Source organism: Oncorhynchus mykiss, chromosome 15 (genome assembly GCF_057628025.1).
Source record: "Oncorhynchus mykiss isolate SJ-2025 chromosome 15, ASM5762802v1, whole genome shotgun sequence".
In the NCBI taxonomy this organism is placed as follows: domain Eukaryota; kingdom Metazoa; phylum Chordata; class Actinopteri; order Salmoniformes; family Salmonidae; genus Oncorhynchus; species Oncorhynchus mykiss.
Genome location: NC_143036.1, coordinates 15,089,986 through 15,114,653, shown reverse-complemented (window position 1 = coordinate 15,114,653; position 24,668 = coordinate 15,089,986). Strand labels below are relative to the sequence as shown.

Sequence of the window (24,668 nt, the reverse complement as noted above, 5' to 3'; positions counted from 1 at the left end):
GACAATTACATGAAGTTGATGCAAAGAGTCAATATTTGCAGTGTTGACCCTTCTTTTTCAAGACCTCAGCAATCCGACCTGGCATGTTGTCAATTAACTTCTGGGCCACATCCTGACTGATGGCAGCCCATTCTAGCACAATCAATTCTTGGAGTTTGTCAGAATTTGTGGGTCTTTGTTTGTCCACCCGCCTCTTGAGGATTGACCACAAATTCTCAATGGGATTAAGGTCTGGGCAGTTTCCTGGCCATGGACCCAAAATATCGATGTTTTGTTCCCCGAGCCACTTAGTTATCACTTTTGCCTTATGTCAAGGTGCTCCATCATGCTGGAAAAGGCATTGTTCGTCACCAAACTGTTCCTGGATGGTTGGGAGAAGTTACTCTCGGGAGATGTGTTGGTACCATTCTTTATTCATGGCTGTGTTAAGCAGTATTGTGAGTGAGGCCACTCCCTTGGCTGAGAAGCAACCCCACACATGAATGGTCTCAGGATGCTTTACTGTTGGCATGACACAGGACTGATGGTAGCGCTCACCTTGTCTTCTCCGGACAAGCTTTTTTCTGGATGCCCCAAACAATCGGAAAGGGGATTCATCAGAGAAAATGACTTTACCCCAGTCCTCAGCAGTCCAATCCTTGTACCTTTTGCAGAATATCAGTCTGCCCCTGATGTTTTTCCTGGAGAGAAGTGGCTTCTTTGCTGCCCTTGACACCAGGCCATCCTCCAAAAGTCTTCGCCTCACTGTGCGTGCAGATGCACTCACACCTGCCTGCTGCCATTCCTGAGCAAGCTCTGTACTGGTGGTGCCCCGATCCCGCAGCTGAATCAACTTCAGGAGAAGGTCCTGGCACTTGCTGGACTTTCTTGGGCACCCTGAAGCCTTCTTCACAACAATTGAACCACTCCTTGAAGTTCTTGATGATTTAGGTTCAATCTTACTGGCAGCAATATCCTTGCCTATGAAGCACTTGATGACGGCACATATTTCCTTGCAGGTAACCATGGTAGACAGAGGAAGAGCAATGATTCCAAGCACCACCCTCCTTTTGAAGCTTCCAGTCTGTTATTCAAACTCAATCAGCATGACAGAGTGATCTCCAGCCTTGTCCTCGTCAACACTCACACATGTGTTAACGAGAGAATCACTGACATGATGTCAGCTGGTCCTTTTGTGGCAGGGCTGAAATGCATTGGAAATGTTTTTTGGGGATTCAGTTAATTTGCATGGCAAAGAGGGACTTTGCAAGTAATGAAGATCACTCTTCATTACATTCTGGAATATATGCAAATTGCCATCATACAAACTGAGGCAGCAGACTTTGTTAAAATTAATATTTGTGTCATTCTCAACTTTTGGCCACGACTGTACAGTAAGCAGGTGTTTCCTGTTCTGACATTGCAAATCTGTTCCTCTTCCTTTTGTTATATCAGTTTGGTTTCCTTCTATAGAGAAACGCACTCACTTATACTCTGACACACTCAGGTGTGCGTGTGAATGTGTGTGTGTGTGTGTGTGTGTGTGTGTTATTGCGTCAGTCTGTTAGCTGCAGAGCAGGGATTATGAAACTGCATCCTGACGAATGCATTAAAGAACTGGGAAATATACAGTCGTGTGTGTGAATAAAAAGGCTGTGTATGTTGCAGCTGTAGGGCAATGCTGACGTACACACAGTAACTCTGGTAGGGCAATGCTGACGAACACAGTAACTCTGGTAGGGCAATGCTGACGTACACACAGTAACTCTGGTAGGGCAATGCTGACGTACACACAGTAACTCTGGTAGGGCAATGCTGACGTACACACAGTAACTCTGGTAGGGCAATGCTGACGTACACACAGTAACTCTGGTAGGGCAATGCTGAGGAACACACAGTAACTCTGGTAGGGCAATGCTGACGTACACACAGTAACTCTGGTAGGGCAATGCTGAGGAACACACAGTAACTCGGGTAGGGCAATGCTGACGTACACACAGTAACTCTGGTAGGGCAATGCTGACGTACACACAGTAACTCTGGTAGGGCAATGCTGACGTACACACAGTAACTCTGGTAGGGCAATGCTGAGGAACACACAGTAACTCGGGTAGGGCAATGCTGATGTACACACAGTAACTCGGGTAGGGCAATGCTGACGTACACACAGTAACTCGGGTAGGGCAATGCTGACGTACACACAGTAACTCTGGTAGGGCAATGCTGAGGAACACACAGTAACTCGGGTAGGGCAATGCTGACGAACGCACAGTAACTCGGGTAGGGCAATGCTGAGGAACACACAGTAACTCGGGTAGGGCAATGCTGACGAACGCACAGTAACTCTGGTAGGGCAATGCTGACGAACACACAGTAACTCGGGTAGGGAAATGCTGACGAACGCACAGTAACTCGGGTAGGGCAATGCTGACGTACACACAGTAACTCAGGTCGTGTGTGTCCTGTGATAGTTTCCATAAGAAAAAAAGGGCAAGACACAATAACTGCATTAGCGTTTGTGGGTGGACATGAAGTTAAGGATGTGTGTGTGTGTGTGTATTCCTCTTCCTGCTCATAAAGGGTTAGGTGACTCGGGTTACAGACATTTTATCCATTACCATGACTTCAGCACCTGATAAATAGATGGGAGACAAGATACAAAACAAACATTCAAACTCTCTCTCTCTCTCTCTCTCTCTCTCTCTCTGTCCAGGAGATGAAGAAGGAGGTGAAGAGAGCGGCGGGTCCTAAATCTGATTTGTCCAATGGCAGTACAAGCCCTGTACCTGAGCCTGACCTACGACCAGCCAGGAAAGGTACCCCCCCTTCACACACACACACACACATCTTTAGGTAGATTAATGTCTCCATGCTCATACACAGATCCTATTAGAGTGATAGGGATTAGCGTGAGGTTATCCTTTGTCCTTCACACACACATGCACACATTCCTGGTACTACCGTTCACTAAAGGAATTATCCACAATATTAACAGTACTATATATATACATACAGTTGAAGTCGGAAGTTTACATACACTTAGGTTGGAGTCATTAAAACTCCACACATTTCTTGATAACAAACTATAGTTTAGGCAAGTCAGTTAGGACATCTACTTTGTGCCTGACACAAGTAATTTTTTCCAACAATTGTTTACAGACTGATTATTTCACCTATAATTCACTGTATCACAATTCCAGTGGGTCAGAAGTTTACATACACTATGTTGACTGTGCCTTTTAAACAGCTTGGAAAATTCCAGAAAATGATGTCATGGCTTTAGAAGCTTCTGATATGCTAATTAACATTATTTGAGTCAATTTGAGGTGTACCTGTGGATGTATTTTAAGGCCTACCTTCAAACTCAGTGCCTCTTTGCTTAACATCATGGGAAAATCAAAATAAATCATCCAAGACTTCAGAAAAAAATAACCCTCAGGCAGGAGACGCGTTCTGCCTCCTAGAGAACGTACTTTGGTGCGAAAAGTGCAAATCAATCCCAGAACAACAGCAAAGGACCTTGTGAAGATGCTGGAGGAAACTGGTACAAAAGTATCTATATCCACAGTAAAACGAGTCCTATATCGGCATAACCTGAAAGGCCGCTCAGCAAGGAAGAAGCCACTGCTCCAAAACCACCATAAAAAAAGCCAGACTACGGTTTGCAGCTGCACATGGGGACAAAGATCATACTTTTTGGAGAAATGTCCTCTGGTCTGATGAAACAAAAATAGAACTGTTTGGCCATAATGACCATCGTTATGTTTGGAGGAAAAAGGGAGAGGCTTGCAAGCCGAAGAACACCATCCCAACCGTGAAGCACGGGGGTGGCAGCATCATGTTGTGGAGGTGCTTTGCTGCAGGAGGGACTGGTGCACTTCACAAAATAGATGGCATCATGAGGAAAGGAAAATGATGTGGATATATTGAAGCAACATCTCAAGACATCAGTCAGGAAGTTAAAGCTTGGTCGCAAATGGGTCTTCAAAATGGAAAATGACCCCAAGCATACTTCCAAAGTTGTGGCAAAATGGCTTAAGGACAGCAAAGTCAATGTATTGGAGTGGCCATCACAAAGCCCTGACCTCAATCCTATAGAACATTTGCGGGCAGAAATTAAAAGGCGTGTGCAAGCAAGGAGGCCTACAAACCTGCCTCAGTTACACCAGAATGGGCCAAAATGTACCCATTGTTGGAAGCTTGTGGAAGGCTACCCGAAATGTTTGACCCAAGTTAAACCATTTAAAGGCAATGCTACCAAATACTACTTGAGTGTATGTAAACTTCTGACCCACTGGGAATGTGATGAAATACTGAATTAAATACTATTACTACTAATACTACTCTATTAATACTAATACTACTCTACTATTATTCTGACATTTTCACATTCTTAAAATAAAGTGGTGATCCTAACTGACCTCTGACAGGGAATTTTTACTAGGATTAAATGTCAGGAATTGTTAAACTGAGTTTAAATGTATTTGGCTATGGTGTATGTAAACTTCCGACTTCAGTATCAGTATACAGTATCAGTCAAGAGGACACACCTACTGATTCCAGGGTTTTTCTTTATTTTTTACTATTTTCTACATTGTAGAATAATAGTGAAGACAAACTATGAAATAACACATGGATTCATATAGTAACCAAAAAAAGTGTTCAACAAATAAATAAATAAATTATATTTGATATTCTTCAAAGTAGCCACCCTTTGCCTTGAATGCACACTCTTGGCATTCTCTCAACCAGCTTATTGAGGTAGTCACCTGGAATGCATTTTAGTTAACAGGTGTGCCTTGTTAAAAGTTAATTTGTGGAATTTCTTTCCTTCTTAATGCAATCAGTTGTGTTGTGAGAAGGTAGGGGTGGTATACAGAGGATCGCTTTATTTGGTAAAAGACCAAGTCCATATTATGGTAAGAACAGCTCAAACAAAGCAAAGAGAAATGACATTCCATCATTACTTTTAAGACATGAAGGTCAGTCAATCCAGAAAATGTCAAGAACTTTGAAGGTTTCTTCAAGTGCAGTCTCAAAAACCATGAAGCGCTTTGATGAAACTGTCTCTCATGAGGACCGCCACAGGAAAGGAAGACCCAGAGTTACCTCTGCTGCAGAGGATAAATTCATTAGATTTAACTACACCTCATTTTGCAGCCCAGATAAATGCTTCACAGATTTCAAGTATCAGACACATCTCAACATCAACTGTTCAGGGGAGACTGTATCAGTCCTTCATAGTCGAATTGCTGCAAAGAAACCATTACTAAAGGACACCAATAAGAAGAAGAGACTTACTTGGGCCAAGAAACACAAGCAATGGACATTGGATCAGTGGAAATCTGTCCTTTGGTCTGATGATTCCAAATTTGAGATTTTTTGTTCCAACAGCTGTGTCTTTGTGAGATGCAAAGTAGGTGAATGGATGATCCCTGCATCCCTCTGGTTGGAGCCAAAAATCTCAAATTTGGACTCATCAGACCAAAGGACAAATTTCCACTGGTAATGAACTTATCCTCTGCCGCAGAGGTAACTTTGGCTCTTCCATTCCTGTGGCGGTCCTCATGAGAGCCAGTTTCATCATAGTGCTTGATGGTTTCTGCGACTGCACTTGAAGAAACCTTCAAAGTTCTTGAAATTTTCCGTATACTGACCTTCATGTCTTAAAGTCATTTCTCTTTGCTTTTTTGAGCTGTTCTTGCCATAATATGGACTTGGTCTTTTACCAAATAAAGCTGTCTTCTGTATAGCACCCCTACCTTGTCACATCACAACTGATTGGCTCAAATTCATTAAGAAGGAAAGAAATTCTACAAATTACCTTTTAAGAAAGCACACCTGTTAATTGAAATGCATTCCAGGTGGCTACGTCATTAAGCTGGTTGATAGAATGCCAAGAGTGTGTAAAGCTGTCATCAAGGCAAAAGGTGGCTGTTGAAGAATCTCAAATATAAAATATATTGTTTAACACTTTTTTGGTTACTACATGATTCCAAATGTGTTATTTCATAGTGTTGATGTATTCACTATTATTCTACAATGTAGAAAATAGTAAAAATAAAGAAAAACCCTTGAATGAGTAGGTGTTCTAAAACTTTTGACCGGTAGTGTGTGTGTGTATATATGTATATATATGTATATATGTATATATGTGTAAAGATTTATTATGTTCACAAATATTATTTGTTGCCCACTGCACACGTACATTATATATATATATATATATATATATATATATATATATATATATATATATATATATATATATATATATATATATATATGTACGTGTGCAGTGGGCAACAAATAATATTTGTGAACATAATAAATAGTTATAATATACTAGTGTGTGTGTGTGTGTGTGTGTGTGTGTTCCAGGAGATCAGACCCCCCAGAGGAGGTGTAAGGCTTCCTTCAGCTATGTTCCCCAGAACGAGGATGAGTTAGAGCTGAAGATAGGAGATGTCATCCACATACTGGGGGAGGTGAGAGGGGAGGCTGACATACTGGGGGAGGTGAGAGGGGAGGCTGACATACTGGGGGAGGTGAGAGGGGAGGCTGACATACTGGGGGAGGTGAGAGGGGAGGCTGACATACTGGGGGAGGTGAGAGGGGAGGCTGACATACTGGGGGAGGTGAGAGGGGAGGCTGACATACTGGGGGAGGTGAGAGGGGAGGCTGACATACTGGGGGAGGTGAGAGGGGAGGCTGACATACTGGGGGAGTTGAGCAGGGAGGCTGACATACTGGGGGAGTTGAGCAGGGAGGCTGACATACTGGGGGAGGTGAGAGGGGAGGCTGACATACTGGGGGAATTGAGAGGGGAGGCTGACATTCTGGGGGAGGTGAGAGGGGAGGCTGACATACTGGGGGAATTGAGAGGGGAGGCTGACATCTGGGGGAGGTGAGAGGGGAGGCTCACTGTGTGTTTGGGTGTGTCGTTTTCAACTTTTTCTTTACTGTAGTAACTTCCCCCTCTGGTGGCCACATGACAGATCTGTTAAACCACATTATAATACTGTAGTGACCCTGTGTTCACAGTCATGTATATTAGCTCCTCCACGGGAGCTAGCTGTCTTACACCATGGAGAACATGCAGGGCTCCCGACCAGAACCTTGTGCTTTCAATTTTCATCTTCAGACAACTTCACTCTCCCTTCCTGTTTCATTACAATATTGACTTGTGTGTTCAGGTGGAGGAGGGCTGGTGGCAGGGCAGTCTGAACGGTATGACAGGGATGTTTCATGTGTTCAGGTGGAGGAGGGCTGGTGGGAGGACAGTCTGAACGGTATGACAGGGATGTTTCATGTGTTCAGGTGGAGGAGGGCTGGTGGCAGGGCAGTCTGAACGGTATGACAGGGATGTTTCATGTGTTCAGGTGGAGGAGGGCTGGTGGCAGGGCAGTCTGAACGGTATGACAGGGATGTTTCATGTGTTCAGGTGGAGGAGGGCTGGTGGCAGGGCAGTCTGAACGGTATGACAGGGATGTTTCATGTGTTCAGGTGGAGGAGGGCTGGTGGCAGGGCAGTCTGAACGGTATGACAGGGATGTTTCATGTGTTCAGGTGGAGGAGGGCTGGTGGCAGGGCAGTCTGAACGGTATGACAGGGATGTTTCATGTGTTCAGGTGGAGGAGGGCTGGTGGCAGGGCAGTCTGAACGGTATGACAGGGATGTTTCATGTGTTCAGGTGGAGCAGGGCTGGTGGCAGGGCAGTCTGAACGGTATGACAGGGATGTTTCATGTGTTCAGGTGGAGGAGGGCTGGTGGCAAGGCAGTCTGAACGGTATGACAGGGATGTTTCATGTGTTCAGGTGGAGGAGGGCTGGTGGCAGGGCAGTCTGAACGGTATGACAGGGATGTTTCATGTGTTCAGGTGGAGGAGGGCTGGTGGCAGGGGAGTCTGAACGGTATGACAGGGATGTTTCATGTGTTCAGGTGGAGGAGGGCTGGTGGCAGGGCAGTCTGAACGGTATGACAGGGATGTTTCATGTGTTCAGGTGGAGGAGGGCTGGTGGCAGGGCAGTCTGAACGGTATGACAGGGATGTTTCATGTGTTCAGGTGGAGGAGGGCTGGTGGGAGGGCAGTCTGAACGGTGTGGGAGGGCAGTCTGAACGGTAAGACAGGGATGTTTCATGTGTTCAGGTGGAGGAGGGCTGGTGGCAGGGCAGTCTGAACGGTAAGACAGGGATGTTTCCCTCCAACTTCACCATAGAGCTGGAGGACACGCCCCCTTCACTAGACACATCCACTAGGTCATCACAAGAGGAGCTACGCAGCAACAAGACCAGTGAGTCACACACTCATCATAGCCATGCACATGCACAAACCATCACTAGCTAGGTTTCCATCCAATTGGTAACAGATTTTCATGCAAATATTCTAAAATCTGCATAAAGTAAATATGCATTTTCCCACCAGTGGTGTGTTTCCACCAAGAGACATGTTACGGATAAAAATCAGTGCGTGATGAGGTACTGCACACAACATTTACTTTTTGCCTTATATTTTCACATACCGAATAAAAATTATTAAATTCAATGTGTTTCTATCGCATTTTCAACTCTACTCCAGCCAACAGCTCGCAGATACAGTGCGGGCAGACTGTGAGGGTTGTCTAGTCTACATGATGAGATGATTATGGATTTCTATTTGTCAAATGGCAGTCAAGCATCAATCATGTCACCAGAATAAGACCCTCAAGCTCATTACCATGCACTTTCACCACCCTGTGAAATTCATCATAACGTATTTCATCTGTAGTCTAATAAACTGCATGGTTTCCCCACGAGTCGTAGTGGGAGGACCACACAACATGTCATCCATCGCAGGACTCCAAGCTGACTTCTATATGATGGTTGTTATATCAATGCGTATAATTCATTTCACCACCTTGTCTAGTGGATTTAGTTTTGTTGACATTTGGAAAGTTTTCCGTCAGGCCTGTCGTGACATATTTTTATCCAACGTGTACTTTTACACACATAAAAAGGTTGAACGGAAACCTGGTTACTGATCAAATGTTTTTTATATGCATGAAATGGCAGATCAATATTCATATGATGTAACAGAATTAAAGAACATTGTTACATGATTCTGCTGAACTCAACTTGGTTTCTAATCAATTGTTAGCATAAATAGTAATTGTGTGTGTGTGTGTGTGTGTGTGTGTAGGTAAAGACAGTCCAGGCAGCGAGAGTGACGGAGGAGAGAGTCGCTCTGATAGTGGAGAGATTCAACCCAAGAAGGTGTGTTTGTGTGTGTAGTTTAATAACAGTTTCATGATAAGTGTAATGTGTTAGAACAGTATTGTCGTGGTAACTATAGTGGTGGTAACGTGTGTCTCCAGGTTCGAGGGTTTGGGTTCGGTGACATCTTTAAAGACCAGCCCATCAAACTGAGACCTGCATCTGGAGACATGGACACGGAGGGAGAGAAGGTGATGCACGCACACAAACTTAAAGGGATAGTTACCTTGAGTTGTCTGAAAGCCCATAGTGACAGAATCCACAATAGTCCAGCTGTTTAAATTTATGAATTTAGATTATCCTAATTATGTAAGCTCCTAGCTATGGCAGAAGGAAACAATGGACTATTGTGGATTCTGTCACTATGGGCCTTCAGACACAACCCAAATATAGATTATGCCTGAACTATCCCTTTAATGGTGCATACAGATGTAGGATTTTAATTTGAGCTAGTTTGCTAAAGCATGAAAATAATTATTCAGCAGCAGGAAATGTGAATTATTATATGGATTATAATTCATGGACATTTTTCTTTAGGGTAAATCATGTCTGACATTTTTAAAGGGAAAATCACAAATGTTTGGAAGCCTTTTTAACCCTGAAATACACTACAAAATAATTTCCCAAACTCGGTCCTTGGAACCACAAAGATGTACATTTAGTTTTCCCCCTAGCACTACACAGCTGATTCAAATAATCAACTCATCAAGCTTTGATAATTTGAATCAGCTGTGTAGTGTTAGGGCAAAAACCAAAACGTGCACCCCTTGGGGTCCCAAGGACCGAGTTTGGGAAACGCTGCACGACAAGTTACACGTAAACACGATGTCAGTGTTTACGTGTAAATGGGAGGAAGGAAGTCCATTCCAGGCTCCTCCTCTTCCTGTCTTTCAGTTTCAGGAAGTACCTCATATTATATCACACACACCGTTCAATGATGAAGGCATGTGAGAGCGCTCTACAGGGAGTAATGGAGGGAGGAAGGGAGGGAGGGAGAGGCAGTAGAGGTTTTTACCTACATGTACACACACACAGACACACACTGAGTCACTGTGGCTGGCAGGGCTGATATAGCAGGGCTGTGTCTAGAACCACAGGACTAGGGTAAGACAAGCCTACATCTCTCCTTTTCTCTCTCTCTTCACTTTGTTCTCTCGCTCTCTCTCTTTCTCACCGTGTTCTCTCTCCCTCTCTTGACTTTGCTCTCTCTCTCTCTCTTCACTTTGTTCTCTCCTCTCTCTCTCTCCCTCTCCATTTTGCTCTCTCTCTCTCTCTCTCTCTTCACTTTGTTCTCTCCTCTCTCTCTCTCTCTTTCTCTCTTCAGTTTGTTCTCTCGCTCTCTCTTCACTTCTCTCCCTCTCCACTTTGTTCTCTCCTTTTCTCTCCCTCTCTCTTCACTTTGTCCTCTCTCTCTATCTCTTCACTTTGTTCTCTCTCTTCACTTTGTTCTCTCTCTTCACTTTGTTCTCTCTCTTCACTTTGTTCTCTCTCTTCACTTTGTTCTCTCTCTCTCTTCACTTTGTTCTCTCTCTCTCTTCACTTTGTTCTCTCTCTCTCTTCACTTTGTTCTCTCTCTCTCTTCACTTTGTTCTCTCTCTCTCTTCACTTTGTTCTCTCTCTCTCTTCACTTTGTTCTCTCTCTCTCTCTCTCTTCACTTTGTTCTCTCTCTCTCTCTCACTTCACTTTGTTCTCTCTCTCTCTTCACTTTGTTCTCTCTCTCTCTCTCTCACTTCACTTTGTTCTCTCTCACTTCACTTTGTTCTCTCTCTCTCTCTCACTTCACTTTGTTCTCTCTCTCTCACTTCACTTTGTTCTCTCTCTCTCTCTCACTTCACTTTGTTCTCTCTCTCTCTCTCACTTCACTTTGTTCTCTCTCTCTCTCTCACTTCACTTTGTTCTCTCTCTCTCTCTCACTTCACTTTGTTCTCTCTCTCTCTCTCTCTTCACTTTGTTCTCTCTCTCTCTCTCTCTTCACTTTGTTCTCTCTCTCTCTCTCTCTTCACTTTGTTTTCTCTCTCTCTCTCTCTTCACTTTGTTTTCTCTCTCTCTCTCTCTTCACTTTTCTCTCTCTCTCTCTCTCTCTCTTCACTTTGTTCTCTCTCTCTCTCTCTCTTCACTTTGTTCTCTCTCTCTCTCTCACCACTTTGTTCTCTCTCTCTCTCTCTCACTTCACTTTGTTCTCTCTCTCACTTCACTTTGTTCTCTCTCTCTCTCTCTCTCTCTCACTTCACTTTGTTCTCTCTCTCTCTCACTTCACTTTGTTCTCTCTCTCTCTCTCACTTCACTTTGTTCTCTCTCTCTCTCTCTCTTCACTTTGTTCTCTCTCTCTCTCTCTTCACTTTGTTCTCTCTCTCTCTCACTTCACTTTGTTCTCTCTCTCTCTCTCACTTCACTTTGTTCTCTCTCTCTCTCTCTCTTCACTTTGTTCTCTCTCTCTCTCTTCACTTTGTTCTCTCTCTCTCTCTCTCTTCACTTTGTTCTCTCTCTCTCTCTCTTCACTTTGTTCTCTCTCTCTCTTCACTTTGTTCTCTCTCTCTCTCTCACTTCACTTTGTTCTCTCTCTCTCTCTCACTTCACTTTGTTCTCTCTCTCTCTCACTTCACTTTGTTCTCTCTCTCTCTCTCTCACTTCACTTTGTTCTCTCTCTCTTCACTTTGTTCTCTCTCTCTCTCTCACTTCACTTTGTTCTCTCTCTCTCTCTCACTTCACTTTGTTCTCTCTCTCACTTCACTTTGTTCTCTCTCTCTCTCTCACTTCACTTTGTTCTCTCTCTCTCACTTCACTTTGTTCTCTCTCTCTCTCTCTCTCTTCACTTTGTTCTCTCTCTCTCTTCACTTTGTTCTCTCTCTCTCTCTCTCTCACTTCACTTTGTTCTCTCTCTCACTTCACTTTGTTCTCTCTCTCTCTCTCACTTCACTTTGTTCTCTCTCTCTCTCTCTCTCTTCACTTTGTTCTCTCTCTCTCTCTCACTTCACTTTGTTCTCTCTCTCTCACTTCACTTTGTTCTCTCTCTCTCTCTCACTTCACTTTGTTCTCTCTCTCTCTCTCTCTTCACTTTGTTCTCTCTCTCTCTCTCTCTCTTCACTTTGTTCTCTCTCTCTCTCTCACTTCACTTTGTTCTCTCTCTCACTTCACTTTGTTCTCTCTCTCTCTCTCTCTCACTTCACTTTGTTCTCTCTCTCTCACTTCACTTTGTTCTCTCTCTCTCACTTCACTTTGTTCGCTCTCTCTCTCACTTCACTTTGTTCTCTCTCTCTCTTCACTTTGTTCTCTCTCTCTCTCACTTCACTTTGTTCTCTCTCTCTCTCTCTTCACTTTGTTCTCTCTCTCTCTCTCTTCACTTTGTTCTCTCTCTCTCTCTCTTCACTTTGTTCTCTCTCTCTCTCTCTCACTTCACTTTGTTCTCTCTCTCTCTCTCTCTCTTCACTTTGTTCTCTCTCTCTCTCTCTCTCTTCACTTTGTTCTCTCTCTCTCTCTCTCTCTCTTCACTTTGTTCTCTCTCTCTCTCTCTCTCTCTTCACTTTGTTCTCTCTCTCTCTCTCTTCACTTTGTTCTCTCTCTCTCTCTCTCTTCACTTTGTTCTCTCTCTCTCTCTCTCTTCACTTTGTTCTCTCTCTCTCTCTCTCTTCACTTTGTTCTCTCTCTCTCTCTCTCTTCACTTTGTTCTCTCTCTCTCTCTCTCTTCACTTTGTTCTCTCTCTCTCTCTTCACTTTGTTCTCTCTCTCTCTCTCTCTTCACTTTGTTCTCTCTCTCTCTCTCACTTCACTTTGTTCTCTCTCTCTCTCACTTTGTTCTCTCTCTCTCTCACTTTGTTCTCTCTCTCACTTCACTTTGTTCTCTCTCTCACTTCACTTTGTTCTCTCTCTCTCACTTCACTTTGTTCTCTCTCTCTCACTTCACTTTGTTCTCTCTCTCTCACTTCACTTTGTTCTCTCTCTCTTCACTTTGTTCTCTCTCTCTCTCTTCACTTTGTTCTCTCTCTCACTTCACTTTGCTCTCTTGCTCTCTCGCTATTCACTTCACTTAGTTCTCTCTCTCTCCCTCCCTCTCTTTTCAATTTGCTCTCTCTCTCTTGTCACTTTGTTCTCTCTCCTTTTCTCTCTCGCTCTCTCGCTCACTCTCTTCCTCTCTCTCTTCACTTTGTTCTCTCTCCTTTTCTCTCTCTCTTCACTTTGTTCTCTCTCTCTCTCTCCCCCCACTCTATTCACTTTACTCTCTCTCCTTCTGTCTCTCTTTCTCTCTTCACTTTGTTCTCTCTCCTTTTCACTTGTCACACACTCGTTGTATTACAATGGAGTCTGATTTATAACGGGACTGTGTGGATGATGGCAGGGTCATGTTTGGTTTAGGGTATGTCTTGTGTAGTGTTTGTGTATGAGTATATTAAACAGTGTCAGCGTGTGTATGCGTGTGATAATCAATTTTGTGTGTGTGTGTGTGAGAGTTTGGGTACGTGTCAGGCTGTGTGTGCGTTTGCTGTTGTATGTACGATATTTTGCAGAGAGAGAGGGAGGAAGTTGTGGAGGGAGAGGGAACTGGGACTGGAGGGAGGGAGGGAGGGAGGGAGGGAGGGAGGGAGGGAGAGAGAGAGGCAGGGTGGAGAGAAAGGGGGAGAGGAGTTGGGATGTTCTTCTGAGTGTGAAACAGAGAAGTGTGTGTGTTTGAAACAGACCGGGCTCTGTGTGTGTGTGTGTGACAGACAGAGCCCAGTCTGTCCGGAATTGATCGCAAATGGAGTATTCTGGGAATGTAGTTTCCTGTGTGTTTCCCTCTTCTCCTCTAGACACAGGTTAGGAAATCGCCCTCTGTTTCCCTGGAAACCATGAAGGCAGAACCTGAACGCATGGTGAAAGGTGAGAGGGAGGGGCCTGGGTTATTCTAGACAGTCTCTCACTTCCTGTTTCACACCTAGAATAAGATAAAGATTCACACCTGCTTAGTCTCTTGATTTACTTTAATATACCTGAGTTTTGGGATTCAACGTGAGTGTCTGTATTCTGATTGGTTCCCAGGCCGTGAGCTGTGTAAGGTCATCTTCCCGTACGACGCCCATAACGAAGATGAGCTGTCAATGAAAGAGGGAGAGATTGTCACCATAATCAACAGGGTGTGTGTGTCTAACCTCTGAGTGTCCATGCATGCGGTTGTGCATGTGTGTGTCAGGTTTGGGGTTAATTCCACAAATTCAATTCCATTTAAATTCCCTCTACCTGTAAATTCCAAATTCCATTTAATTCAAATTCTGGAGTAAATTCTTTATTTGAAGTGCATTAAATCCATTAACGGGGAGATGTATAAATATTGAATTCTAATTCAAGTAGCTCTTTCTACTCTTACCCGTATACGGGTTTAAAATGGCAGATTTGGGCACTAATAAGCACCTAAGTTGGAACACTGTGGCTATACAGTAACATGCTATACATGATGTCAGAGCTCTGGCTCTTCCGTTCACAGCGCTGTGTGGATTTTGACTGACAGCCGTTTTGAACTTGAGCACCGCACGCCAAGAAGTTGCTCCCATCCCTCCTGCTAACTGGGCAACCTTTGCAGATTTTTGGTCTGAGGGAAATTATGTAAATAAAAAAGGACTATATATTTTGAAAGATGAGACGTTGAGGATTATAATAAATACCGCTTTGATGTCATACAAGCAAGTCAAACACCTGTGAGTCCTGAACAGGAGGAGTCTATACGGACCTGAATACACACCTTTCTATACGCACCAAAGACTATTCCATCTCATATTGTATTTTATAACTTAGCTAGTCATGTTGGCAATAGAACAGACCTTCAAGTGATGCCCACCTGACCCAGATTGCACCTACCCCAAATATATCCAGAACATTTTCAGATTTCTTTATCAACAAATGCAGCAAAAAGTCCAGTAAATGTAAAATGATCACACAGTCAACAGTGTAATGTTTGGATTCAGTCTTGTCAGGTGAACTGTTGTGTCCTCACCTGAATGACCAGTTCCCGAAGGACATTGCAGAACGGCGTAAAGTTCTGTATCCAATTTTCAAGGAAACTAGATTAAAAGGAAACGAGTAGCTTTCGTCGTCAATAAACTATATATTGATAACCAGTTGTTCAGAGACACAAAGACTACTCCATGGATATTTTAAAAATGACAAAGTTCTTATAGACGAGGAAAATAATGAAACACAATTCTGTCCCAGTTATGGATTGAAATAATACAATAACAAATATAGCTTTTCTATATATCTTCAAATATAACTAATTGGAACACAAAAGCACTAATTCAACATGGTGGAGATAAAAACTCAGTAAACAGAAGGCGCAGTATGTGTGGATGGTGGAGTGTGTGTTATTGTGTTATGTTTGGGGAAGTGTGGCATTGAGTGAGAAAGGAAATGGTTGCATATCCCAGAACCTATGTATTTCTGCGAGCGGGGGTGTGAGGGAGCTTTCAATGTTGTTCAGATGATGGATATACTTTTATAATGAATTCTACATCTTCTTTATTTATTTATGATCCTATATTGATGGAACGGTCCACAACCCTATACCCCAGACACCCACCTGAATGACCCAGATACTAAGGAGAAGTCCCTAACTGTTTTATGGGCCTGCTGTAAGCGGTCTGTATGCAGCCAAAATGCGGTCAGAGACCGAGAGCAGCACTGCTCCCTAAAGATTCTGAGGCTGCTTGGCTGGGTTGGTCCTGCAAAGCCAAAGCCCCCTAAAGGGAGAGCATACTATACAAGGAAATTCTCAAAGCTGCTAATGAGAACCTTGACGACCTTGTACCTAGCTGGTGGGGATTCCGGTGGGGTGCCCCCACCCAGGCAGTGGCAGTGCTGGCAACACTAGCTGCAGTAACCCATGGGGAGGGGGTCACACTCTGACATTCAGAGAGGGGGTATATTATTATGGCCCTGGTGGTACAAAATCAAAAGTCTGACTGCATGGAGATGCTTGGGAATTATGGTCAATACGGGGGACCGTGTTTCAGGGAAAGGGGTACATTTGACCTCCCATCATCTAGGACATGACAATGGTTCATAAAATCTCCCCATTTCTGCACAGTCTTGCAGGGCTCTGGGATGGTGGAACTGTTGAGAATGTGAGCCTATGGTTGTGTGGGGGGAAAGGGTTGAGTGTGTATGAGTGTGTATGAGTGTGTGTGTGTGTATGAGTGTGTGTATGAGTGTGTGTGTGTATGTGTGTATCCCACAACTGTTGCGAAGAAGTGAAAGATGTTAGGGACAATATAGGATGATTCACAATAATTGTTCGCTAATATAATAATTGCTTGTAATAATGTAATTTTGGTAATGGTGAGACTGGTGAGAGGTAATTCTTTGCATAAATTGCCTACATTACTACAAATATTAATAGCTAATTATGGAAAATAAGAAACAGGATTTAAAAAAAAGATATATATTTTTTTGATGGCTATATATAATACAAATCTAGGTGAGGGCGATGGAAATGCATTTGGCGGTTGATCTACTGTTCTGTAAATGGCACTGTGGGGTCGGGGGTGGTCTACCGGGCATTGGGATGACAACCCAACTCGGGATGGGGAGGGCTTTTAGTGGGGACCAATTGGAGGTTTACTTAGTAGCAATACAAATATCATGGTACAGCTATATGGACACTCAATCATAGTGTTACTTTTTAATGTTACGTTTACAAACATATATTTTGACAAATAGAATTGAAAGTTGTGTCTCATTATGGTAAATGGTGAAATAAGTATAGCCAGTTACAATTGTAATGGTTTAGCAGATAATAAGAAAAGACAGTATTTACCTGGATAAAAGAAAATAAATATAATATCTATTGTTTACAGGAAACTCATTCAACAATTTTAGATGAAGTTTTGTGAAAAAAGGACTTGGGGGGGGGGGGGGGAATATATTTCTCCCAGGGGCAAAGAAATTCAAAAGGGGTGAAGGTTTTAAATAACAGTCATTTTGATCCAAATGTGCAAATAGTTCAAACAGATCCTCAAGGTACAGTGCCTTGCGAAAGTATTCGGCCCCCTTGAACTTTGCGACCTTTTGCCACATTTCAGGCTTCAAACATAAAGATATAAAACTGTATTTTTTGTGAAGAATCAACAACAAGTGGGACACAATCATGAAGTGGAACGACATTTATTGGATATTTCAAACTTTTTTAACAAATCAAAAACTGAAAAATTGGGCGTGCAAAATTGAATGGGTTGAATGGAGCTGAAGGGTGGGACTAATAACAAGATAACCAATGTAAAACATACGGGGTCTGTAGAATGTATATAGGTTCATACATTTTGTGAAATAGCACAGTTACAAATAGAAATCAAACTGGATGGACATCAGAAAAAGAGGAAGGACTAAAAACCAACAAAATATAACTACTGTAAAATAGATAGTTGTAAAATGTGTATAAGATGTATAAACCGAATGTAGAAGCCTAAGTGTTATTGCTTATTAGTTTACTCCAATTGGGCGAGGGGTGGTAGGGTTTGTGGGGAATAATAAAGGTATATTCTAAAAAAAAGTATGTATATCTATATAGGTATGAATATGTATGAATATGTATGCATATGTGTATATAAATGGACATATATATTTACCCCAAAAATATATGGGGGATCGGAAATGATGCAGACAATTACATTGATGGAAGCAACATTCTTTCCGCAATATTAAGCTGATCCTCCCCTAAAATGAAAAATAAATCATAATAATAATAATCCCCTAATATCCAAACTGTTCCCTTTCAATTTCCGCCATGGTTATGCATATGCTTTTCACATTTCTTCTGTAAGAAACATTTCAATTTAGGCCTATCCATATAGGGCCCATTCAATTCCAATTAAATTCAAACAGTCCAATTACAATTGCATAACTGGAAGATTGTTTTGTATTCAACATAAATGCTCCCCTTCATGAGTGAATTCAAAAATGTAATTGCAATTTCAAATGACATTTTAATTGACCCCAACCCCGGTGTGTATTGTGCTTGGGTTGTATCCAGACTGTCCTTCTCTCACGTTGGAATTGACTGTATTACTAGTTTGGTACACGAGGGGGCACCAAAATACCCATTGGGCATCTTTTACCAGAATGCTAACAAAGTTAGCATAACTAAAGGTGAATTTCCATGGAGGCTGCTAGCTAAATTTGCTAACGAGCGCAAATGAAAATAAACTAAAAAGATCAAATGCATAAGAAATATATTGCTGTGTTTGGTAAAGAGCAGATCTAACTTGCTTCTTATTGTAATTTCTAATTTTGCTTCAGTTGCGCTTCTCCACTCGGATGAGAATTCACGAACTGGCATTCTATCAGCAGACAGCGCTGTGACTGATGTGGAACTACTTTTCTCTGGTACTTTTCTTGGTGTAGCCAGCCTATTTTTTTCCGGTAAAATACAAGATTAACTTTAAGCGAAACATTAGGAAATGTAGCTGGTTACATTCTTTATATGATAAACATTAGAAATATGATGGCCATGCATAATTTTTTGCAAAGAAATACCTTGCTTTTTCACTGTAAACTAATTTACTTGTGTGGCTGCCAGCCAATTAGCATCGCACTTCTGTAGTCATCTGATGACAATAAAGCTGTTTTCTGCCGAATGTGGTGCACTGATGTATTTTCTGTGAAGGGAAACTATAGCTGCACGTCCCTGATCACTCTATTGTAGCAACAAAAACACTGTTGACTTTCAATATAAACCGTGACCCCTGTCAATACTCAGCTGGACTCACAAACACGTGACTGGCTCAACTGTTGTGGGGAACTACGTTAAGCTTCCTAACGTGACTGGCTCAACTGTTGTGGGGAACTACGTTAAGCTTCCTAATGTAAGATAATGTGACAGGTGAAATGAAGAATGTGATCTGCTTTATCTCCTAATGTATTGCACAAGTTGACTGCAGGTATTTACTTAAAGTAGCTACAAATATTCAAATTATTAAAATAGTTTCAACGGTATTGAAAAGCCATCCCATGGCTATTTCCAAATACCCCGGTATAGAGTTTATACGGTATACCGCCCAAGCCTAGCATGTTTAACCTGTGTATGTGGATTCTGTGTGTTGTAGGACTGTGCTGACACGGGGTGGTGGATGGGGGAGATAGGGGGGAGAAAGGGAGTCTTCCCTGATAACTTTGTCAAGCTGTTAATACCTGATGTAGAGAAAGAGGTAAGACGCGCAAATATCATTTGATTTGTACTGTTATTATGGTGTTCAAGGAATGACATTCCATGAGAGCAAAATCACTTAGTGTTTTTTTTGTGTGCGTTTGCAGAGACCAAAGAAGCCGCCTCCCCCCAGCGTCCCTTCGGGTAAACACACCACAGGTAAACCTCCATCTCCTCTCTCCACAGGTAATCCTCCATCTCCTCTCTCCACAGGTAATGCCCCATCTCCTCTCTCCACAGGTAATCCCCCATCTCCTCTCTCCACAGGTAATCCTCCATCTCCTCTCTCCACAGGTAATGCCCCATCTCCTCTCTCCACAGGTAATCCTCCATCTCCTCTCTCCACAGGTAATGCCCCATCTCCTCTCTCCACAGGTAATGCCCCATCTCCTCTCTCCAAAGGTAATCCTCCATCTCCTCTCTCCACAGGTAATCCTCCATCTCCTCTCTCCACAGGTAATCCCCCCATCTCCTCTCTCCACAGGTAATCCCCCCATCTCCTCTCTCCACAGGTAATCCCCCCATCTCCTCTCTCCACAGGTAATCCCCCATCGTCACTGATACCGTTTTGTGCTTGTCTCAATCATCTCTCTATTTCCGTCTCTGCTCTTCTCTGTTTTGTGTTAGTGTGTGTAAGGGAGAGAGATAGAAACTAGGAGCAATGGTGGTAATTAAACAGGCATATAACCGAATGGTGATAAATAAACAGGGAGAGAACCAAAGATAGAGATATCTATAGGGAAGAGTGTCAAAAATGTCACCCTCAGTTGACCGCTGACCCCTATGTGACCTGTAGATAAAAAGTCAGAGGTCAGGAAGGTACCCCCGGAGCGCCCAGAACACATGCCTCACAGACCACCTGACGACAACAAAGGTACTACAGTACTACTACAGTAATACTATAAAAAAAAGCTACTAACTCTGCCTCACAGATCTGATGACAACAGAGCTACTACTACTACCATTACTATACTACACTATTCCACAATCATCTACAATGCCTGCTTCGGCTTGCTGCAGCCTGACTACTACCCTATATGGCCCTATTCAGCCTGCCTGCCTTAACACTCTTCACCTCTTCAGCTGGCTCACACCTCACCTCTACACTGTGTGTGTGTGTGTGTGCGCGCGCATGTGACATCCCCACTTATCCTGTCCGTATACGTGTATGTGTTTGTGTGTGTTTGTGTGTAGGTGAGGAGGTGAAGGTTGGAGAGATCCCTAAGCCCGCCCTTCCGTCCATCCCTCCAAAAAAAAAACACCCACCAAAGACAAGCTCCTCCCACCTCCCTCCCCGAGGCCCAGACAGACCTGAGAGACCTCCTTCTGTACCGTCAGTACATACACACACACACACACACACACACACACACACACACACACACACACACACACACACACACACACACACACACACACTAAAGTTGTCAACTGGTCTGCCTGTTCAGGTGTGAGAGCCCTAAGTCTGAGGGTGGGGCTGTGACTCCAGATCCTGCCTCTGACATGTCAAAAGACATTGGTGAGTTTGACTGAGAGGACAAGGGGCAGACCTGGGGCAGTTTGACAGTTATGTGACAGGACACTAGTCCAATCAGAGTAGGGACTTGGCTGACTTAAGAGACAGAGAGGTTTGAATATGAATGAAGATCCTCAGTTCTCTCTCTCTCTCTCTCTCTCTGTCCATATGTGAGGAATTAGCTGCCCTAGGCTTCATATTGGTCAGGGAACTGTGTGTTTGTTTGTGCCTGTTCTCTGGTAAGATGTTATGTTATGTGTTACTGTGGATTGACAATATAATGTGTGTCTGTGTGTAGATGTGGTTTATTTGGACTCGCTATTCTTGTCTAGAGAGAAACTAAGCCATCCCACCGCAATGCGACCAAGAGTCCTCATCCGCAGACCACGCTCCTTGATCATCAGCACAGTAAGTGTACGCACGCACACACACACGCACACATTCTTTTCTTTAACATGTCTGGGTGACACCTCTCTCCTCTTCTCTCTCGCAGTCTTCTCTGTCCAGTATTGACCTGCTGGACTCTCCTGCGGTAGAGGAGCAGAGAAGGGGGAAGGACAGAGAAAAGGAGGAGCTGCAGGACTCCTTGTGTCCTAGAACAGTAGATGTCTCTCAGAGGAAAGCACTTCCCACCATCACTGTAAGAATTTGTTGAATTTAAATGTGTTTAATTACATTTTAGCAGTGAATCAGAGTATATTGTGTGTAGTATACTGTGTGTGTTTGTGTATTCCCGGACCATCAAGTTGGCTTGCGAAAAATAAAAAGGATTTCTGGTGTATTAATTAACCTAGACCTGTGTATGAGTTGCTGGTTGAAACAATAGAATCAATCCATGCCCATTTCAAGCATATCTTCCTAAAAAGTTCCTTAAAAGTTATTTCCAAACATTTAAGTAAGTTAGCTGGCTAACTCATGAATCCTGATTTGTGACATACCCCACAGGTACCTGACAGTAAGGGTGTGCTGCCACCCAAGCCTGCTGTCCTTCACCCACCGTCGACAGAAGGCTTAGCCCTCCGTCCTATAAGCCCCTCCCCTTCATACGCAAAACCCACCTCTTCATGTATAAGCCCCTCCCCTGAGCCCAGGCCGACACCCACCCTGGAGGAGCTAAGGGAACAACTGAGAGAGCTGAGAGCCTCTGTAGAACTGCTGAAGAGCCAACACAGGTGTGTGTGTGTGTTTGTTTGTTTGTTTGTTTGTTTGTTTAATAGTGTGAGTGACTGGTGTCTTTGTCCCAGGCAGGAGATGAAGCAGTTGTCCAGTGACCTGGACGAGGAGAAGAGGTTCCGCCTTACTATGCAGGTGAACACATCTAGTGCTGAACAACATTCATTTACCGCTGCTACATTTTTCATCTTAGCTATACATTACATTTGGTGTTTGTCTTTTTCAGATGGAGGTGGAGAAGATTAAGAGGAGTTTATTTAAATGACTTTTCACCCTCCTTTTCACCCGCATGTTGATGACGTCACCTCACGCTGGAGCCAGAGTGTTACATCATCCCTCGGGCAGAGTTCAGACGAACTAGTTTGTGCCAGAAATCAACATCAATGACAGACGATTCCAATCCCTTCTTGTCTGTTTGTGTTGAAAAGGCTTGCTTATTTTTTTGTTTCCTGCTATCTGATTGGAGTGTTCTGGATCAAGGGCATAGCCTCACTAGTACTCTGACACCACGCTACTCAAAATACCTGGAACACCTTTACCTGCTGTTAGTGTGTGTGTGTGTGTGTGTGTGTGTGTGTGTGTGTGTGTGTGTGTGTGTGTGTGTGTGTGTGAGCATACAAGGTTTCTATGGCAACCCCGCACTGTGGCCTTCCTTCCTGTTTTAGATGTCTTTCTTTCTGATGACATAAAGACAGTTTCTGGACTTCATATCTCCAGGAAATTGAAACAGACTTTTATATTCCAGTGTTCTAAAGATGAATATTATGGATGTGTGCCGATTTTAATCAAATAAAAAAACCTCAACCAACCTGTCACCCTAGGGGTAGGGAGAGCCACAGTATCAGTTACTCTGTCTCAGGCTACCTTACCTACCCAAACATACACACACATTTAATTTGACCTTTATTTAACTGGGCAAGTCAGTTAAGAACAAATTCTTATTTTCATTGATGGCTTAGGAACAGTGGGTTAACTGCCTTGTTCAGGGGTAGAACGACTGGTTTTTACCTTGTCGGCTCGGGAATTCGATCTTGCGACCTTTCGGTTACTAGTCCAACGCTCTAACCACTACCTGCCACCCCACATGTGTTTGTGTGTGTCAGTGCCCCTCCACTGCTCTTTACTCTGTTGATTCAGATAATTAGTCTGGTTGAACATCAGAGCGCTGGACACACACACATTCCTTGTATAAACTGCTGTGTGTGTTGTAGACAAGTAGGTTACCATCTCTGTCTCATCAGGTAGTGTGTGCATGTTGTTTTGATTAAAAACGCAGATCGCATGTGACAGTTCAAGAATGTCCTCAGGCGGTGGACACAACTCAGCTTGGCTGTCTGGGGGTGTCAGATCAGAGGACAGACAGTTGATTATATATGTCTCTGAAGGAGATGACTGCCGGTTTACGATCCTGTTACCAATTGTGCTATTGTGTATGTTTTTTCGCGTTATTTGTGACTTATTTTGTACATAATGTTTCTGCCACCGTGTCTTATGACCGAAAAGAGCTTCTTGATATCAGGGCAGCGATTACTCACCCCGTACTGGAGGTATTCCTCTTCAACGAGTCGGACCGGAAGGATTTACTTCGGACGCCCGACAGGGCCCTCATCCCCGTCATTCGCAGGAGGAAAAGACAGAGATATCGAGGACGATGATCCTGGTGCCTTGTAAGGATCCGTCGCAGAGAGGGTCAACTACCTTTACCATCGGTCCCATTAGCCAACGTACAATCAATCGATAATAAAATAGACGCATTATGAGCACGTATATCCTACCAAAAGGACATTAAAAACTGTAATATCTTATGTTTCACTGAGTCGTGGCTGAACGACGATGATTAACATACAAGCTGGCGGGTTTTAAGCTTTTTCAGCAGGATAGAACAGCGGATTCTGGAAGGACAAGGGGCTGCGGCCTATGTATATTTGTAAACAACAGCTGGTGCATGAAATCTAAGGAAGTTGATTTTGCTCCCCTGAGGCAGAGTATCTCATGATAAGCTGTAGACCACACTATTTACCGAGAGAGTTTACAACTATATTTTTCGTAGCTGTCTACATACCACCACAGACCGATGCTGGCACTAAGTCCGCACTCAATGAGCTGTATACGGCCATAAGCAAACAGGAAAACACTCATCCAGAGGCGGCGCTGCTAGTGGCCAGGGACTTCAATGCAGGGAAACTTAAATCCGTTCTACCTAATCTCTACCAGTATGTTAAAGGTGCAACCAGAGGGGGAAAAAACTCTAGACCACCTTTACTCCATACACAGAGACACGTACAAAGCTCTCCCTTGCCCTCCATTTGGCAAATCTGTCCATAATTCTATCCTCCTGATTTCTGCTTACAAGCAAAAACAGGAAGCACCAGTGGTCAATAAGAAATGGTCAGATGCTAAGCTACAGGACTGTTTTGCTAGCACGGACTGGAATATGTTCTGGGATTCCTCCGATGGCATTGAGTACACCCAATCAGTCACTGGCTTCATCAATAAGTGCATCAATGACGTCGTCCCCACAGTGACCATACGTACATACCCAACCAGAAGCCATGCATTACAGGCAACATCCACACTGAGTTA

General features: G+C 43.4%; 1 protein-coding gene across 9 annotated transcripts in view; it reads left to right on the top strand.

Moving 5' to 3' along the window:
* Positions 1-22,893, top strand: part of LOC110489648 (SH3 domain-containing kinase-binding protein 1) — a 32,471-nt gene extending 9,578 nt beyond the window's left edge. Inside the window, exons 3-19 of one of the 9 annotated variants that reach the window (XR_016486569.1) lie at positions 2,693-2,795; positions 6,361-6,467; positions 8,128-8,272; positions 9,157-9,230; positions 9,332-9,421; positions 14,016-14,085; positions 14,245-14,339; positions 19,296-19,397; positions 19,504-19,555; positions 20,193-20,270; positions 20,591-20,729; positions 20,845-20,915; positions 21,245-21,320; positions 21,406-21,552; positions 21,858-22,084; positions 22,157-22,220; positions 22,312-22,893. Coding sequence is in view for 6 of the 9 variants with exons in the window: in XM_090199346.1 (XP_090055472.1) it covers positions 2,693-2,795; positions 6,361-6,467; positions 8,128-8,272; positions 9,157-9,230; positions 9,332-9,421; positions 14,016-14,085; positions 14,245-14,339; positions 19,296-19,397; positions 19,504-19,582; positions 20,193-20,270; positions 20,591-20,729; positions 20,845-20,915; positions 21,211-21,320; positions 21,406-21,552; positions 21,858-22,084; positions 22,157-22,220; positions 22,312-22,350 (1,740 nt within the window). In the remaining 3 variants the exon portion in view is untranslated. Of the gene's footprint in view, positions 1-2,692; positions 2,796-6,360; positions 6,468-8,127; positions 8,273-9,156; positions 9,231-9,331; positions 9,422-14,015; positions 14,086-14,244; positions 14,340-18,489; positions 18,577-19,295; positions 19,398-19,503; positions 19,583-20,192; positions 20,271-20,590; positions 20,730-20,844; positions 20,916-21,210; positions 21,321-21,405; positions 21,553-21,857; positions 22,085-22,156; positions 22,221-22,311 lie in introns of those variants that run through there. The other 8 variants (XR_016486568.1, XM_036943837.2, XM_090199346.1 and 5 more) reach the window with 8 other exon arrangements.
* The last annotated feature ends 1,775 nt before the right edge of the window (positions 22,894-24,668 follow it).